General features: G+C 40.4%; 1 protein-coding gene across 11 annotated transcripts in view; it reads right to left on the bottom strand.

Annotated features, from left to right (window-relative positions):
* Positions 1-19,458, bottom strand: part of GRAMD1B (GRAM domain containing 1B) — a 332,765-nt gene that overhangs the window by 64,122 nt on the left and 249,185 nt on the right. The window contains exon 1 of one of the 11 annotated variants that reach the window (XM_074215321.1): positions 15,934-16,081. The exons of 8 other annotated variants lie outside the window; for them this stretch is intronic. In XM_074215321.1, the coding sequence (XP_074071422.1) occupies positions 15,934-15,944 (11 nt within the window). In that variant the 5' untranslated portion in view covers positions 15,945-16,081. Of the gene's footprint in view, positions 1-3,687; positions 13,070-15,212; positions 15,296-15,933; positions 16,082-19,458 lie in introns of those variants that run through there. 2 more of the 11 variants (XM_074215325.1, XM_074215320.1) reach the window with 2 other exon arrangements.

Raw genomic sequence — 19,458 nt, 5'->3', positions numbered from 1 at the left:
AGTTTTTGTACCTCTTTTTCCATTTGGCCTATTCTGCTTTTTAAGGAATTTTTTTTAGCAATTAATTTTTATACTTCTTTTTCCATTTGGTTAATTAAGTTTTTTAACATATTATTTTCTTCAATAATTTTTGTTCCTCTTAAAAAGCTGTCAATTATCTTTTACATAATTTTCTTTCCTTGCTTTTATTTGTCTAATTTTTCTTCTGCCATTCTTATTTGATTTTGAAAATAATGTATTAGCTCTTTTGGAAATTTGGCGGGGGGGGTGGGGTGGGTTGTGTCCAATTCAGATTTTTCTTTGAGGCTCTGCTTATCTATCGTGAATCAACTATCTTCCTCTGAGTTTGTGTCTTGGCCTATCATCATAATAACTTTTTATGGTCAGGTTCTTTTTTGTGGTTGTTGTTTGCTCAATTCCTCACATTATTTCTTGATTTAGAATTTTTAAGTTAATGATGGTCTCTGTTCCTGGTTGGAAGTAAAGGGATGGGGGGATGGAGACACTGTCTCAAACTTCTGGTTTTTTTGCCTTAATGTTTTCAGAGCAAGTTCTGAGACTTTGGAAATTCTGGGGGTGGTGTGAGCTAGGCAGAGGTGGTCACTGCTCAACTGATCTGCATTGTTACCCAGGAAGGACCCTTGAATTCTTAGGACTGGAAACCATACTGTTCCTCAAAGTCCCAGATCTGGAAGTGGTACTGGCCCTCAGGACTTCCACTCCCTCTTGACTTAAAGTATTCCTCTCAGCCCTTTGACCCAAAAGTGAGTATAGGCACTAAAGTTGCCAAACAGCATCTGGACCTGTGCCCAGTGCTAGCCCAGGGTTTCCCTATAATCACTTTCTGACCAGTTGGCAGGTCTCCTTTATTGCCTATGGCTTGAGAGTTTCAAAGCTATTGTTTCAATCACAGTCACATAGACCCACTACTGATATATTGTCCACATGGGTTCCAGGTCAACCTCTACCCTATATAGTCAACTTCTACCCTACATGTCACAGATCTCTCCAAACTCTTATCATAGTCTTAGGCTCAAAGAATATCTCACTTTGACCTTTTACTGACTTTACTACTTAATAATTCAATTTGAGACATTATTTTAAAGTTGTCTGAAGATGAATGTTGGGAAAACTCTGCTGAGCACTTTCTCTACTTCACCATCTTGGTTCAACTCTGTCTCCTATTTTAAGAACCTCCAGGAAAGGAGATATCTCTTTTCCTTTGACCATGTTGCTGATAGAACTTCAACTCCACTGAAATTTTTCTTCCTTCTGTCTCTGATCCCACTTCCTTTGAATAGGTTTTCAGAGAATTTCCTTAAGACATGGCAAGAGTCAAAGGTTCTTCTGCTCTTCTGTAAAGCCAGCTTTCCTTCTTGCCTCCCCTGAGGGACTGCATCATTCCACTTGACTTCTTTATATTCTGACTTCTTCACAGTGCTGACAGAGAGTGACCCTGCTAATGGGTAAGTTCCCTGATCAGAAACCCCAAGAACATTAAAGACACATTGAACCTTAGGGATCATGTAATGCAATCTCCTCCAAGGCCCACTAATATCAAGGGTCTAGCCCAAGTGACAGAGTTGGCAGTTGGCAATGGAAGAACACAAATCCAGGTCTCTTCACCTCTTAGTCCAATACACCTGCTGCATCCTCAGATTATCTATCACTGTCTATTTTTTCAAAACTCTCTTCAAAGCAGCTAAGCTAACTAGTATTTCATTCTTCTTCCTTCAAATTACCTGTTCACCTACCTTTTGGAAATGTCAATCATTAGAAATGTCAGGAGTTACAGCTACTGATCTCCGTCTGCCTCCTTGCTCTCCTTTTGGACTCCTTTCAGTGACTTCTCTCAATCTCTTCCCTACCTCTTCTATTTGCCCAAGTGTCCTTGCCCTACTACTCTCTACCTATAGTCTTTGGCTAATGCCCAATCAGATTTTTTTTTCTCCTCTTTGTTTTGTATTCACTCTGCTCTCTCAATCTGTCATATACAATTCTTATTATCTGCCCAAATAGGGTTGTATCTATATAAAAATGCCCCAGAACAATCAGCAGTTTTCAAGTCTCTCAATAGATCACATGTACAAATGGGTATATTTGGGGGTACAGTGAATTCATGTCAGAATATCACTACTTAGCAGAAAAAGAATTTAATTGTCAGTTAGGAGAACTGGCTTCAAATACTGATATCATCAACTCACTATGTAGCTTTGGGTTAAGTCATTGCAACTTTTGGAATGTCAATATGTTTATACATAAAAAGAAAAATATGTGTGTGTGTATGTGTGCACGCGCACTGCTTTTTTCCTCTTATAGAAGGATGAAATGATACTTGTAAAAATGCTTTGAGTTTTTCAGAAAAAAAGATCCTACTGGAATCAAGAAGTCCATGTCTTAGTTTAAGAGAAACAGTCTGGTTACCAAAGAAAGAGCAGTGGATTTTTAGTCAAATCCTGATTCTAAAACTTATTTTCTGTGTCCTTGAATAAATCTCTTTAAGCCCTGGTTTACACATCTGTAAAATAAGAATGATGGCAATACCTACTTCACATAGAAAGTACTTTGTAAAACTAAAAGTATTACAAAACAATGAGTCATGATGATAATGATGATATCCTGCCTTGATTCTCACAAGCCTCCAAGGTTGACTGAGGAAAGAAAGTGGTCACTTAGTCTTAGCTAGCTAAATATTCAATATCCTTGGAATATGGGGATAGTCATTAAAGAGCATTCCAAATCCTGCTCCATCCCATGACGTGAACTACTCAGTTCCTATCCTGTTACCTTTTTTCTATAACGATAAAATCATAGCTTCAAGTCCCTAAGAAATCATTGAAGCAGAGGATTTTCTATAAGTTTGGCCTTATAAATCATCTAATCCAATCCCCTTATTTCATAAATAGAAATGAATGGCTAGAGAAGTCAAATGACTGTCCAAAGTCACATAGTTAGCAGGATAAGCAGGATTTGATTCCTTCTCCCAACTTACTGTCATAGGGAAATATGTTCTCTTAAAAGGATGAGGATTTTTTTCAAATTTGGAAAGGGAAACAAATGGGGGGCAGGGAATACAATGTTCACCTTCCCCAAAGAAGATCTCTTTGGAACTATCTAAAGCTTCTTTTTCTTGACCCCCTTATCACCATGGCATCTAAAACTGGGGGCAATCTAATACTACCTAGTTCAGGTTACTCTGTAAAGCAGATGGCAAACTCAGTCTTATCTTTCTGTGGCAAAGCTGTGATTATCTGGAGAAAGAAAATTGGGCCTATTGTTCTAGTTTGCTTTTCTTTATTGGGATGCTGGGATCTCAAGAATGAGGAAAGCCTCTACAATCTACTCAAGGATGCTCCAGCTGGGTCTCACTGAGGTTTAGGCTTTATGATACCCTACTTGGACTGAGTCTGTTACCAATGGAAAAGGCTAGCTGTTACGTCAGGGCTTTCCTTTCCTATTCAAGGTTATAAAGATGCTCAGTGTTGACTGGCATAGAAAGGGTCTCCTCACCTACATCACAAGATTTTTTTCTGAGATGAACACATTGTTCTCCTCCAGTTAGTGTGTAGGCTTCTATGTCCTGAACTGGCTGAAACTTTCCCCTGGGTGCTTCCTGGGCCAGACCCAAGAAGTACATATGATGTTCAGGGACAGTTCAATCTGAAACTTGGAAATCAGGAAACTCACCTGGGATGGGATCTTTGCCAATTCCTGATCATGGGCTAGGCCTCCTTCCAGATTTGAGTATAACAATTCTTCAGGCTTGCAGAATTATCCACTGGCCTTCCAAATTTCCATTGGCCCAGACCCATACTTTCTTTGATACACAATTCTTTACTGCTCCTCATTACACTAAACTAAAAGAATTGATTCAAGCAGCTTCCTATATTGCCAACATGTTCAAGAGGTCCCTCCCAGACAGGTCCCTTCCCCAAATCCTCATAAAAACAGCTTTCCAAAAATGTCCTTTAAAAGGGACAGAAGGAGAGGCAGGGCTTATTGAATTTCTTTTCAGCCTGCTGCCTGATGTCCCTGAGGCTTTGGTCACATGTTCATTCACCAAACTGCCATTATGATCTTCTTGAGCCTATGGCTAAATAGGCTTTTGGGATAGCATCCCTAGTGTTGAACTGAGTTTGTTAAGGAATTTATTATTAATGTGAAGATAAGCTCAATAAAAAAAGTCCTTAGTGAGCCAGAAAAGGAGGAACTTTAATCCCCCTTCCACAGATGTCCTCTGCCCCAAAGAGGCTGGGGGGGAGAGAAGGAAAAGAAGGGGAGAAAAGAGACAGTCATTTGTTTTCCTTTCCTACTCAAACCCAAAGAGAAGAGCATCCCTCACCACAATAGCTTAAGTCTCTATCTATCCCCCTCTCCCCGCCTCCCTGAGTCTCCTAGAGCTTCAGTTCAGTCCCAGAGTTTGGCATTCCATCCAGGAACAGCCACGACAAATGCTATTTGTTGTTGCCATGGGGACCCAAGGCCTGCAAGAGACCCAGGACTCCATGCTTAAAATGCCCAAACAGCCTGACCCACTTTTCCTCCCCTTTAAGATGACAAAATAAAACTTTGCTTGGAGCCTGCCAGACAGAAAGATGGGCCAGAGCCTTTATTATCTCACTAGAGGAACTGAGATTAGGGATGAGGTGGGGGAGGAGTCGGGGGGGCAGGACTGCATCAGTTTTTATTTGTACAGATTGTGTTGTACCGATCGAGTATCAGGAGTAGAACATGTACATACACAGCTGCTCCTCTAGAAATGGTCATGGGTTGCCATTAAATCAATCACATTCTCATCCCTTCCTTTTTGTGACACAAAACAAGATAGCTGTCTACGTGGGACCAATGGTTATTTCTCGCAGGAGCAAACTCATGATAGATCTAGCATCTTGTTCCAACCAACTGAGCTAAGCATTAGGAAATAGTCTAGAAGGGCCACGAGGAAGAGACGGGGAGAGATGTGAAAAAGCAGAATCATGAAGAAGCTTGAGAAGGAATCTCAACCTCCCACTATGCTGATCTCACCAAGATCTACCATGTCCTACAGTTTGGCTTGTGATAGGAAGATGAGGAAATGGCAGGTGCTCTTTGATAATCCCAGCTGGGTCAGGGAAAGCAAGACATAAAGCATCAGAAAGGAGGAACCATTGCCATCTCCTCTAAGAAGAAGCAGTCTACTGAAAAAGCTCTGGTTTGTAACTAACAATAAATAGTTATTCATCTCCACTGCAGCCAAGGCAATATAGAATGAGTTAACATTTCAGCTGAAAAAGATTTAATGAAACCTTGGAAAAAAGACCTAGATTGACACTCAAGATATCAAAGTATTATCTAGACAGGCTGTGGAATCTCAAATGCTAGAGATATTTAATTGGAAGGAAAAAAAGGAGTGATTTTCGTATAACTTTTCCTGGAGTCAGGACCACAAATCGTAATAAGAGCTGTTAAACTATTTTGTATCAAAGAATCCTTTGCAAGTCTGAAGCTCATAGATCCCTTCTCAGAATAATGTTTATAAATGCCTAAAATACATAGGAATTATATTCATAAAGGCAATGAATTGTTATCAAAAAAAGTTTTATAAATTTGTAGACCCAAAGTTAAGAATCCCTAGATTTAATTGATCTTTACAAGTCTCTTCAGCATCAAAGCTTTGTGATCTTTATATGTGACTTCATCAGTCTATACATTATAAAACACACACACACACACACACACACACACACAGCCTTGATCTGTGCTTTGTTGGGATTCCCAATAATACTGACCAAAAATTGTAGTGTCAAAACACTCCTAGTATACTCTTCACCTAAGGATGTTACTTTCATTTATGGATAGCAGTAATTCTTGGGAGGCTTTTTTTAACTCCCTCTATGTTCAACTAAACACACACACACACACACACACACACACACACACACACACAGAGAGAGAGAGAGAGAGAGAGAGAGAGAGAGAGAGAGAGAGAGAGTTCTTGCTACTTTTTACAGAGACAAGGAACTATGGGTATGAAATACACTGTCAGACACAGCTTTATATGTTGGTTGGTTTTGCTGAATTGGTTTTCTTTATTTTTAAATTTTTAGCAAAAAAAAATTGATGGCTCATTGAGTAGGGGTGATGAGAGGGGCAGAATAGAAAATAAAGGGCAGCTAGGTGGCACTGACCCTGGAATCAAGAAGACCTGAATTCAAATACTGCCTCAGATACAATAATTACCTTAACTGTGTGACTGGACAGATCACTTAACTCTAGTGCCTTGAAAAAAAAAACAGAAAATAAAAGTGATGTTAACACAAAGGTGTCAATAAAAGTAACTTTTTTTTTTAAAGAAATGAACTTCTTTCCTTTCACTGCAGAGATTGTGGCCTATGAATATAGACATGTATTGCATATATGATCAAACAGATAAAGGAGTCACAAGTGGGGCTAGGCGTTCTCCAATAAAAGGCATAATTTAAAAAAAAAATGGGAAATGTGCATTCTTAATCCAACCTGCTGGGTGATTCTACATTTTTCTGTATACCCATATTACCATTCTGCAACCAGAATAACAATGTCATCCTGCTTTACAGAAGGGTGGGAAGGAGGGATTCATCAAGAAGAAAACCAATTAGAAAGTTCTTCCCCCAAAATAAAGTGCTTCCTATAATTGCTTGACAACCACAAAGGAGTTATGGGTAGGAATGTGATTTCCTGGCTTGAAAATAACACTGTTTTTCAAGTCTGTCCTTTGTGCTGACAAGGACAAAAGGGGGAGGCTGGAGCTGTAGAGAATAGGGTGCTGTCCATATCATCAGTCAGTCTCTATAGGGCCAGAAGCTCAAAGGACTTAAAGATCATATAGCTCAATCCCTTCATTTGGCAGCTGGGGAAACTGGGGTCCCAAGAAATTAAATGACTTACCAAAAGTCAAACAAGCAGTAAATAGCAAAGTTGAGGTTGGGGGCTCAACCTAAGTCTTCTTATTCTATATCTAGTATTCCTTCATTTACACTCAACCTTTTGCAGCAGGAAATATTTGTCAAACATTAAGAAAAACTTCCTGAAGGAAGGAAATCTCCTGTTGTTCCTAAAATGGAGGAAGGTCATTGAAATTGCTTTCTCTGTCAATAAGAAGATAAGTGGAACCACAACTCCCTGCAGGCAAGGTACTAGATAAAAATAACCTAGAATTTTATGGCCCACAAAAGGTCCTAGAAGACACCTAGTTCAACCTTTTACTCAATATATTTATTCTCTGCAGCAACTATGACAAATGGAGTCCTTAAACTTTTCTAATGAGAAGTCTTACTTAGCTCATCAAGTATCATTTTGGAGTAACTCTAAAGAAAACTTTCATCTTCTGTGACTATGGCAAGGTTTCTAGTGTCCAAGGATCAATGATCCAATCATGCCAATTCAATTCATATTTAACTCTTGCTATGTACTTATCATTACTCCAAAGTCCCTTGATGATGAGACATTTAAATTTCTTTTGCATCTATCAGAGAATCTGTTAATAGCACCAGGAACAAAGTAAGCATCCAAATATTTTTTGAGTTGTCTTGACCCTGAATATTTCTAACAATGGGATCTACCCTGGACATTTCCAGAAACATCAACTCTTTTGAAAACTGAATACTGTGAAGACAAAGAGAACTCAACCTCTCAAGGTGGGGCAGTAGAAAGAGCCCTGAGCCTAGAATCAGGAAAGACTAGAGTAACCTTGCGTAACAGTAGGAAAATCATTTGACCTGTTTCCCTCAGTTTCCTCATCTGTAAACTAGGAATCATAATAGCACCAGATTCCCAGGGTTACAATGGGATATTTGTAAAGTCCTTTACAAGCCTTAAAATGCTATGTAAATGCTTTATTATTTTTTGTTATTGATAATAAAAACTATAATACATCCTCATAGTAAATTTCTATTGAATTCCATTTATAGTATAACTACCCACTAAAACAAGACTAGGGTTTGATCTTATGAAATATAAGCTCCATGAGTTCCAGGTGTTGTCTAGCAAGACCATAGCTGTGTTGCAATCATGAGCAGGGGCAGAGGAACATATAATCCCAGTTCTACCACTTACTAACTGTAAACATGACTGAATCATCTGACTTCAAGAAGCTTCAGTTCCCTCACTGGTAAGATGAGGAGACTGGACCAGATGACCTACAAAGGCAAAATTCTATAATTCCAGGAGATTCTAGCTCGATCTTAGACATCAGAATATCCTATGTTACTGGCTACTGAATTAAAATGTAAAACCTAATGTTGAATTTGCCTAAATTTTCTCATGCTATCAAATGTTTAATAAGCTCATATATGTCAGCAGAGCCAGAGTGAAATGCTAGAAAGACCAGCAAATTAGAATTGGAATGCATGATTTCTTCTGTTTGCCTCACTATCCAATAAAAGATTTGGGGGGAAAATTGTTTCCTCTATTTGAGTTTCAGGTTCTCATCTGCAAAACGAGGAAATTATTACTCATCTCCATCAAGAGAAGCCACAGAGAATAAAAGAATGTCAAGATGGTCTTTGAGGCCCCAGAAGAGGTGATATGGTGACAGAAGATTTTTTTAAGAGTAGTAGCATAATCATAGGAAGGGGGAAATGGCTAGACAATAGTTCTTCCAAAAATAGAAAAGGGGGCTTTTAGTGAACTTCAGAGGCAATGAGTCAGTCAAAAAATGAAAGCAGTCAAAAAACTTATTCTGGAACTTGGCTGAATCATAATGTTCAGAACAAAGAAAGAGATGGTCTCCCTGTACTCTAAGTCTAAGATAGATTATATCTTGAGAATCATGTTCGCATCAAAGTATTAACATTTTAAAAAGGACACCAACTAACTAGAATACATCCAGGTGAGAAATATGCCCTAAGAAAATCAGGAGAAAATACTGGGGAGGGCTGGTGGCACATACTTTTAAGAATTTCTACACCTGAGGAGAGTGAATCTTCTGGAGCATAGAAGTTCTGAGCAACCACCATACTAGTCTGGAACCAATATAGTGAGCCTCTAGGAGCTGAGGAATCTCAGCCTACCCAGGGAGAGGTGATCCTGCCAGGTTGGAAACAGAAGCAAGTCAAGGTTTCCATACCCATCAGTAGTGAAATTGGCCCATGACTGAACTTCCAGCCTTGGTAAACTAAAATAATCCATTCTCAAAAAAATTTTTAAAAAATGTTGGAGATTTCAGGCAGTAAGAAGCTACCTATTTTTCTGAAACCAAGACAAACACCTCTTGAACATAATACAAACCTTTAAATACTTGAAGACAAATGTTATATCTCCCATAAGTTTCCATTAGTCTTTTTCCCTGGTTTTAGATAGTTGGTAAAGTCCTTGAGAAAGGGTAGAGATTGATGTCTTTTGTAAAAGTTCTGCAGAGAAAGAAATTCTATTGCCTCTACTCCTATTCATCCCAGGTCTTAGAATGCTTTTAGTAATATCTTAGCAGCTAATCTAAATCCCTTAAAATTATATTTCAAACTTGTTTAGGCTTGTTCACAAGAGAGAACATGGAGAACATCCTTGATCATCCTTCATTCTATATCTCATAGCCAATCTTCTATTCCTTGCCATGCCCATTGTTCTCCTAATTCTGACCTTTATCACACCAGAGCTACATTTATAAAATACTTTACAATTTGCAAAGCACATTACATAGAGTACCTCACATGATTCCTTTCACCAACCCTATGAATAATAATGAAGGTGATGATGATGATGATGATAGTTAACTTTATAGTGCTTACTTTGTTGTGTATTATGTCAATCACTTTACAATTATCACCTCACTTGATTCTCACAACCCTGGGAAGTAGATACTATTATTATCTCCACTTTACAGATGAGGAAACTGAGGCACACCAAAAAGAGGTTAAGTGACTCACCCAGTGTCACACAGCTAGCCTGGATTTGAACTCATACCTTCCTGATTCCAAGCCTCAAGTTCTATTCACTTTATCACTTAGCTGCCATCTATCTACTATGAAGTAGAACAGACATGTCTTGTTATTCCCTATTTTACAGATAGGTAAATCATATTTACCTAAGATCCCACAATTAATAAATCTCAGAGCCAGGACTATAGGAGCATCTAATCCAGTCTCCTGGCCTCCAGTCTCACCTCTTCAATCAATCTTCTTCACTGCTGCCAAATTTATCACACTTATGGTTATGTTTTTATCCTTCTCAAAAACTTGTGGTAGATTCCCCTATTGCTTTCGAGAATGAAATACTGATTCTTTGTCCTCACTTACTTTATCCCAACTATTTAAGGCTGTCCACAGTCTTACTCTAAACTACCTTTTCATCTTTTGTGCACACTTTGGGAATTTACCTTCCATGGGAACTAAACTACAGAAATCACCCTCTAATATGTATAAGGCAAGAACTTGAGATAAGGGCTCTCATATCATTCATGAGTACTTGGACTTGAACTTGGTGGGAGCAATGCCACATCAAAGAAACTAGGATAAGGGTGAGCCCACTATCCTCAGCTGGCAATAGGATGGGCAAGACCCAAGTTGTCTCCACTTATGGCACCTTCTTTCTTCTCCACTGAAATGCCATCAGGCAAGAAGTTACACCAAGGCAAGTTCTGGGGTCTGGTGCCTTTTGAATGGACACTAGTTCTTCTGTTGCAGTCTATTAAAAGGTTATGAGTAGCCAGTAACAGAGTCTCTGGCAAACTGGAATTGCACCAGCTGAGTCTTCTGCCCATGCTCATAAAGGCTAGGACTTCTTTTGTCATATATTATCCACAAAGAGCACTAGTTTTACTTTCAGAGAATTAGAGGATGAATTTGATTTCTGCTGTTTACTACCTATGACCTTGGGTAAGTCACTCCACAAGAGAATCTGTTTCGTCATTTTTCAGTCTCACTTGACTCCTCATGACCCTACTTGGGACTTTCTTGGCAAAGGTATTAGTTTGTCATTTCCTCATTATACAGCTCACTTCACAGATGAGGAAACTGAGGCAAATGGAATTAAGTGACTTACCCAGACCAGTCCAGACTTGCTCTGCTAGTGTCTGATACCAGATTTGAATGCAGATTTTCCTAACCCCAGAGCTGATGCTCCATCCACTGGGTCCTAGCTACCCATTCTAACAAACATTTTTAAAATTTTTAATTAACAGAAACTTTTTTTTCTCTCCCTCTCACCTCATTAGAGGAAAAAAGAAAAACAAATTCTCTCTAACAAATATGCATAGTCAAGCAAAAAACATTCCTTCACTGACTGTGTTCAATAACTGTGTGTCAATATAGTTTTCTTTGCAATCCTATAAACTATTTTATACATTTAGCAACATGATTCTAAATAAAGAGAACACAGGCTTCACCAGACTGGTAAAGGTATATATGACATAAAAAAAGTTAAAAAACACCTGAACAACATAATCACTAAGGTCTTTTCTAGCTCTAATTCAAAATAATTTTAGGGTCATTCTGGTGATCTCAATGCACCTCTCAACTATCTAACTTGCATTACTGTTACTGTGAATAATTCTTATCTCACTACTAGATTATAAGGTCCCTGAGTATAAGGATTATGAAGTCTTTCATCTTGGTATATATCCCCAGTGAGCCAGAGAAGAAGTTAATCAATGCTTTTGAACTGAATTTAATTGAATTTCACAGTCTGAAGACACTAAAAGTGCATTAAGTTCCCTTTATCCCAATGCCTTCTTACTTACATAAAATAATTTTGATTCCTTGCCTTGAATCATTGAATCACAATTTTTTTTAAATCCTAGAGGCTGGGAAAGCATATAGTTAATCAGTACAATCTATATAGCTGTTTCTACCAAAGCTGTAACTAGTTCAAATTTCCCTTTGACATCATGTTATATGGGGGGAAGGAGGGGGACTTCCCCTTAACAATAAACTAAAGAATCATAGTTATGTTTCATGTTTTATGTTTCATTTTGAAAAGAGTTTTGCAGATGCACCTGATTCACTGAAAAATTTCCTTTCTGATTCATTAATGCAAATATAAGTTGGCTGAAGTGTCCTAGCAAAGTACAATTATGTTCTGGCACTAAGAGATCTTTCAATAAAACTACTGAATGCAATGAAAAAAAATCCTAGAAGAAACTCTTCTAGGGATTATCTAGTCCACCCTTTCATATGATGAAGGAAATGTAGCACAGGGAGGTTAAGTGACAAAACTAATGAATGAATGATTAAGCCAAGGTCTAGAAACCAGGTCTTTTGAGGTCCAGTACTATGCTTTTTCCTCTGTATCAAGATATTTCATAGGCTCCTCTTTTTTGCTAATCTTTATTAATCTATGAAACTTTCTTTTGATACTATAGCTGGACATCATTTTCTCAAGGAGGTGATAGCTAATTTCTTCAGTTTCAAACCCAGAGACATGGGTTCTCCCAGTCCTTTTCATTGAGAGCTTATGGGCATACACATGGACATTGATAGATGTCTCAAAACCCTTCAATACTACTCCTCCCTTCCTCTTTTCCACCAGTCTCAATAATGATATGGCTCTTCTTGCCAAGACCAACTTCTCTACATTTGCCCTTGACCCCATACCCTAGGTCTTCTCTTAAGATCAAATCCTTAATCATCCTTTCCCTTCTAAACTCTTATCTTCTAGTTCCTTCCCTCCAGCTCAAGTCTCCTCCATCCTTAAAAAGATGCCCAAGTCTCCCTATCTTAAAAAAATATATAGCAAAGAGCCTATCAACCTCACCAGCTGCTATCCTATGTTTTCTTCCTTTTCAGACTAGAAAATGCTATCTATACTCAATACTTTCACTTCTTTTATTCCTTAATTTATTGTAATCTGGTTTCAGACCTTATCACTCAATTTTATAATTGCCAAAGATGATGATTTTTTTAAAATTTTCATCCTTCATGACCTCTGCAGCATTTGACACTTATGATCAAACTATTTTTCTGTTTATTCTCACTTTTCTAGGTTCTTATCTTCTCAGTACCCTTTGTTGTCTTACCACACAAATATGTCAATATACTGACATAGATATATTTATGTATATACACATATTTGTGTATTCATGTATAGGGATATATATACAAAAACATATATAGGCGTATAATAAAATAGGGGTATATATATATACATTCATAATAAAATATAGACATAAAAAATAAAATATAGGTGTGTGCATAGATATATGCATACATACACAAATACATATGTAATTTATATATGTATATATGTATATATAAGTATATATACATATATATATATATATATATATATATATATATATATATATATATCCCTTAAGTGTGGCTATCCCCAAGACTTGGTGAGTGTTCTTGTTTTCCCTCTATTCTCTCTCTCTCAGCAACTTTCATTTATTTATATCATTTCAATGCCAATACCTTACAGAACTGTATGTCAGTGTCAGTATCTTTCTCTCAAGGTTTAGTATTAAATCACCAACTGCCTAATGTTTAACACCACAGAAACATCTCAACTTCAATGTGTCCAAAGATGAATTTGTTACCTTTTTCCTTCATCCTGGATATCCAGTCAGTTGCCAAATCCTGCTGCATTTACCTCTATAACATCTCACATCTGTTCCCTTCCCTCTATTCACATAGTCATCACCTTCTATTGGGACTTCTCTCCCAGAGATCTCCAATAGTCTTTTAATTGATCTCTTTCCTTCAGCTTTCTCCCCATTCCAATTTAAACTCAAAAGAGCTGCCAATAATAGTGCCTAAGCTTACTGACCACATCACTCTCTTTCTCCACAAATTTCAATGACTCTATGATTAAAAATAAAATCTCTTCCATTTGGCTTGGTAAAGTACCCTTACAAAACACCTCAATTGCCTTTCTAGCCTTATTACACCTTACTCCCTTCTTAACACTCTTCAGTCCCACCAAGCTTTGTCACCTTGCTTTCCTCATCACACAGAACAAGCCATCTCCTGTCTCTTTGCTTTTGTCCTCAAAGTACCTTATTCTCACCTCACACAATCCCTTCCTTCCAGGTACAACTCAAGAACACTACCTTCAAAATGAAGCCATATATATACATATATACATATATACACATATATATATGTATATATATATACATATATATATATATATATATATATATATATATATATACACACATATGTTTATTTCTCACTCTCCTCTTGGTGATGTAGAAACCTGAATAGAGTTCTTGGCCTGCAGTATGAAACGCCTTAGTTCAGAGCCAGGTTTCAGAGACTCAGTGTTAGCTAAGTGATCCTGGGCAAGTCACCTAAGCTTTGTCCACCTTGGTTTCCTCATTAATAAAACAGGGGAAATTAAGAGCACCTATCTCCCAAGATTGTTGTGAGGACCAAATGAGAAAATTTATAAATCACTTAACACTATGCCCAAAATGTTGTTGTTTAATTGTTTTCAGTCATTCCTAACTCCTGATGACCCCAGTTGGGGCTTTCTTGACAAAAATACTGGAGTTGTTTGACATTTCCTTCTTCACTTCATCTTACAGCTGAGGAAACATAGGTAAAGGGGGTTTAGTGACTTACCCATGGTCATACAGCTAGTATCTGAGGTTGGATTTGACCTGAGGACTTCCTGATTCCAGGCCACTTTGTTGCCCAGATACCCTTGACTGAAACATAGCAGATGCTTAAAAAATGTATAGTACAATTTCTTCTAAAAAAGATATAAGCTTCTTGGAAGAAGAAATTATTTGTGTGTGTGTGTGTGTGTGTGTGTGTGTGTGTGTGTGCGCACGTGTGGGCGTGTGTAGGGAGTTTCTGTGACTACCACATGGTAGGTGATTAATAAATGATAAGTGACTGGATAATTGAATGCATTCTATCAAGTTCTCAGCTTGTGCTATAATTCTGGAAGTCAGAGTTTGCCTTTCCTGGGCTGATCCCCAAACCTTAGCAATATGATCTCACTCCCATATCTGCAACTCACATCTTCCCTTTCTCTATCGTGGCTTGTGGCCCTTGGTCTAACCTCCTCTAGAATGGGAAACTGAGGTACCCAACAAGTTAAGCTGTAAAGCCCGGTGACAGCATTGTCCTTAATGACTGTGGTTGTTCCTCTGTGAATATGCACATTCCACAGAGAGATTCAGACATATGTGCACAGCGGTGTAAGTATATAAATTTCTGTGTGTGTGTGTGTGTGTGTGTGTGTGTGTGTGTGTGTGAAGGCACATATATATGTCTGTATGTAGAAAAAGGGACTGGAGCTGAATTTACTTGGAAAGCCGCAGGTCGGTGTGGAAACTGGAGCTTGTGCGCTTCTCTGCCGAGGCCTGTGAAGTGTCGGCGGCATCTCGGGAGCTCTCCAAGGCAGAGACTCAAGATAACCCGTGTCCGGTGATGGCTGGGGCTGGGGGAGAGGGCGGGAGGTGCCTGGGGCCGCCAGGAGAAGCCGGGCATGCTGGCGGGAGCCCTCGGGCCGGGGGGCTTCACCCCCACCTCCGTCCTGGGCCCCCTTCAGACAGCGGGAGGCCGGAGGCAGAGGGCCGGGTCCTACGTTCAGAGCCAAATGCCGGGGGCCAAGGGTAAGCAAGCCCCTCTTTCCCCGGCCGGAGCGCTCTGGCCGGGCCCAGCTGGCCGCTCCCCGGCTGCAGGGGCCCCGGGCCGGGCAGGAAGCCGCCGGGGGGCCGCAGGTGCTCCCGGGGAGCCCTCGGTGACGCGCCGGGGCCGGGGGGCGCCTCCGCGGCGCGATGCCAGGCCGGCCGCCTCCGGCCCCCCGGCCCGGCCTGCCCCGAGGGTCTGCGCCCCCGCCGCGCCGCCCCGGCCGCTGCCAGACGCGCGCACAGACACGGACACACGGACACGCGGACACGCGGACACACGGACCCGCGGACGCGCCCCCCTCCCAGAGGAAAGGGCGGGCGGCCGAGCCCGGGCAGCGGCCGGAGCCCGGGCAGCGGCGGACGCACGGACAGCTCCGGCACGGCGCCGCACTAACCTGGAAGCCATCGGGCCGGGCCGCCGAGCCGAGCCGCCGCGAGCTCATTCATTCACGCGCGGGGCGGGGGCGGCCGGGGCGGCCGGGGGCGCCTCCATGGGGAGCCCCGCTGCGGGGCAGCGGCGGCCGGGGGTCGTGTCACAGGCCGGCGGGCATGCCTCCCTGTGCCCGGCTCCCCTCCGCCCCCCGCGCGCTCCGGTCACTCTGCCTCCGACGCGGCCGCACGCACGCGCAAGGGACCGAGGAGCGCGCGCACACAGACACACAACAGCATGCACACATGCACACACACACACACGCACACACACACACGCACACACATAGGCTGCTGGCTGCCAGTTTACATAACGCCCTCCTTTGGTGCAGTCAGTTCCCCGGTTCTTAATTATTCATTCCAGCTAGGAGGAAGGAGCCAGGAGGCCACAGCTTCAGCCCCTCCTCATCTCCAGAGCCGACAACAGCCCAGGTTATGCTCCCGGGGGGCTTCTGCTCCCTTGGCTGCCACCAGCCATTTCCCAGATGTTGCCTATTAAGTCAACCTGTATCAAGAAGATGACACTAAATAGAAACACAAAAATCCGTATCCCCTTCCACTCCCAAAAGGGAAGAGTTCTCTGCCTAATCCTTAAGAATATGAAGAGGAGGAAAGGGAATGAGGAGAGAAGGAGAGCAAATGAACTTTGGGGGTTTGCAGGCTTGGGTTAGCACATATTTTCAGTGGGTGCATGGCAGAGGGCACCCTGTGCATAGGCTACATTTCTAGACACTCTGGCTCTATATAAGTGGTTAAGTCATTTCAGCTCAGTTTACTCATCTGTAAAATGGGACTTGCACCTCCTACCTCATAGGATCCTTGTGAGGAAAGCCTTAAAGCACTATGTAAACGAGAGCTATTTATATAAATGAAAAGATACTAAGTGTTTTAAGAAAAAGAAAAAAATCAAGACTCTCCCTATAGATCCAAGCTGGCAGGCCTCTCATAACACTCTCTTCCATCTGTTGACTCCAACCAAACACTGGCATTGGTGCGGGAAGCTACCAGAAGTAAGGGGCTGTGTCATGAGGAAGGAATTCTAGGCCCTTTACAAGGCAACATGTATGTGTTCAGTGAGTCTTTAAAAGAGTCATTACTGTCTTGCCTTTCTTGGGGTAGCGTGGGGAGCCAAACCAAGGCATTAACAAATCCATTAACCCAGAGGATCTCAGCTTATAGATGTTACTCAAGGACAGAGCAATTTCTGTGCTCACTGCAGCTGAGGAGTGTTAGCATGCTTCAGGTGAACCATAAATATAAACTGGTGATATCACCTATGCATTCTCTTGCTCTCCTGTTGGTTCTCAAGACTCGTACCAAGAGCCAATACTTCTTGGGCATTTGTTGGCGAAGTGCCTCCTTCTGAGGGAAGCCAAATACTGCAGGAGCATCACAAAAGGTCTTTCTAGGATTGTTTCTGTGAGTAACCTATTGATATAAGAGCAATTCCACCATATCTGAAAAGGAGCTCCCTTTCAGCTCATTAGCTCCTGAACCAATCAGAGTTGAGCACATTTATCCCCAAAAGCTTTGATGCCACTCTCCCATTGGTATGACATTATCCAAAACACAAACTCCCTCCCAAAACTGAGATGATAAAAATGCTATGTTGAGGGCATATGAGAAGATCAAAAAAGGAATGAGATAGTTGCTTGAGATGAAAGAGACAATGATAATAGTAAGGAAGAAAAAAGCCAAACTGTCAGATTTATCTTTTGCTTCTGTTTTCTCTACCACAGAGAAAAACCTTTAGACTTGGAAGGATGAAGCAAAAATGGTTAAAAAGGAGTTTTTCATCCAAGAATCCCAAGATAAGTGAGGAGTAGATGGAAACACTTGGCTGCCTTCAGTAAGTTCAAATCACTAGGCCCTATATGTTAAAAGAATTAGCAGATACCATTCCTCAGTCACTAATGAAGGAGGAATTAAAAAGGATAGGAGAAGAGCAACAGGATGAAGGGGAGGCAAGAATTATTGGAAAGAGTTGATTCTTCAATCTGTAGCCTAATGAATTTGATTTTGATTCCTGGGGGGGGGGGGGGGGGGGAATCCTAGAACATATTAACATTTCCATTGTGCTTTAAGGTTTTATTTACAAATAACTTTACATATGTCATTTCACTTGATCCTGTGAGATACCTACTATTATCATTTCCATTTTACAGAGAAGACTTGAGGCTAATAGTGGTTAAATGATACAGCTTGTAAGTTTCTGAGTCAGGATTAGAATTTGGGTCTTTGAATTCAAATGAAGTACTCTATCCAGAATACCACCTAGTTGTATCACATTTTGTTAAAGGGAAGGTTTATGTACATATAGAAAGAGAAGCAGTAATTTCTAATAGTTAATATGGGTTCAATGAAAACAGGCTATATCATTCTAATCTCCTTTCCTTTTTTGATAGGGTTAATGTAAGGAAATGCCACAGACATAGGATATGTGTATTTTTGAAAGACAGTTACCAGAAGTATTTGATGAAGCTCTTGTTTGTAAGATACAGAAACATAGCTTAGTAAGAGGGAAATAGAATATATTTGGAACTAGCTAAGTAAGTCAGTAATGATTCACTGTAAACCTAGATGAAAGTCTCTAGTGAAGAGCCCCAGGGATCTCTCCTTGGTCCTGTTCACTCAACATTTTATCAATGATTTGAATGAAGAATGAGAGAGTGTGCTAATTAAATAAGCAAATGATACAAAGCTGGAAGCAAGGCTAATGGGTTGGATGAATGAGGTAAGATCCAAAAATAATCTTAACTGGCTAAAAACAACAAACTAAATCCAAGACAATGAAACTTTTTTTTAAGATTTTTCAAGGCAATGGGATTAAGTGGCTTGCCCAAGGCCACATGGCTAGGTAATTATTAAGTGTCTGAGGTCGGATTTGAACCCAGGTACTCCTGACTCCAAGGCCAATGCTCTATCCACTGTGCCACCTAGCAGCCCTGACAATGAAACTTAATAAAGATAAATGTAAAGTCCCACGCAAGTTTAAAACATCAACAATCACATGAGTCCAGGTTCAGTTTTCCCTTGAGATGAGGATAATTCCAGTAGGAGATTTAGGAGCTTTAGAGGATTATGAATTCAATGTGACATGGCAGCAAAAAAGAAAATTTTAAAAATGAAATTTCTAATTGCCAGAATGAGGGAGGTGATATTGTCACTGCACTCTGACATGTCACATATTGGATATTTTATTCATTTCTGGATGCCATATTTTAGGCACCTATTTAACAAATAAGTGCAAACATAGAAAAAAGATGACCAGAATAGTCTGGAAACTACACCAAATGAACATCAGTAAAATAAATGTTTAGCCTGAAGGGGGCAGCTAGAGAGCTCAATGGACAGATCACTGGGTCTGGAATTAGGAAGATGTAGGTTCAAATCTGGTAACCTTGAGAAAGTCACTCAGCCTCTATTTTACCTTAATCCATTGGAGAAGGAAATGGCAACCACTCCAGTAATCTTGCCAAGAAAATTCCATG

This window comes from Macrotis lagotis, chromosome 1 (assembly GCF_037893015.1).
Source record: "Macrotis lagotis isolate mMagLag1 chromosome 1, bilby.v1.9.chrom.fasta, whole genome shotgun sequence".
NCBI lineage: Eukaryota > Metazoa > Chordata > Mammalia > Peramelemorphia > Peramelidae > Macrotis > Macrotis lagotis.
This window is presented reverse-complemented; position numbering and strand designations above follow the sequence as displayed.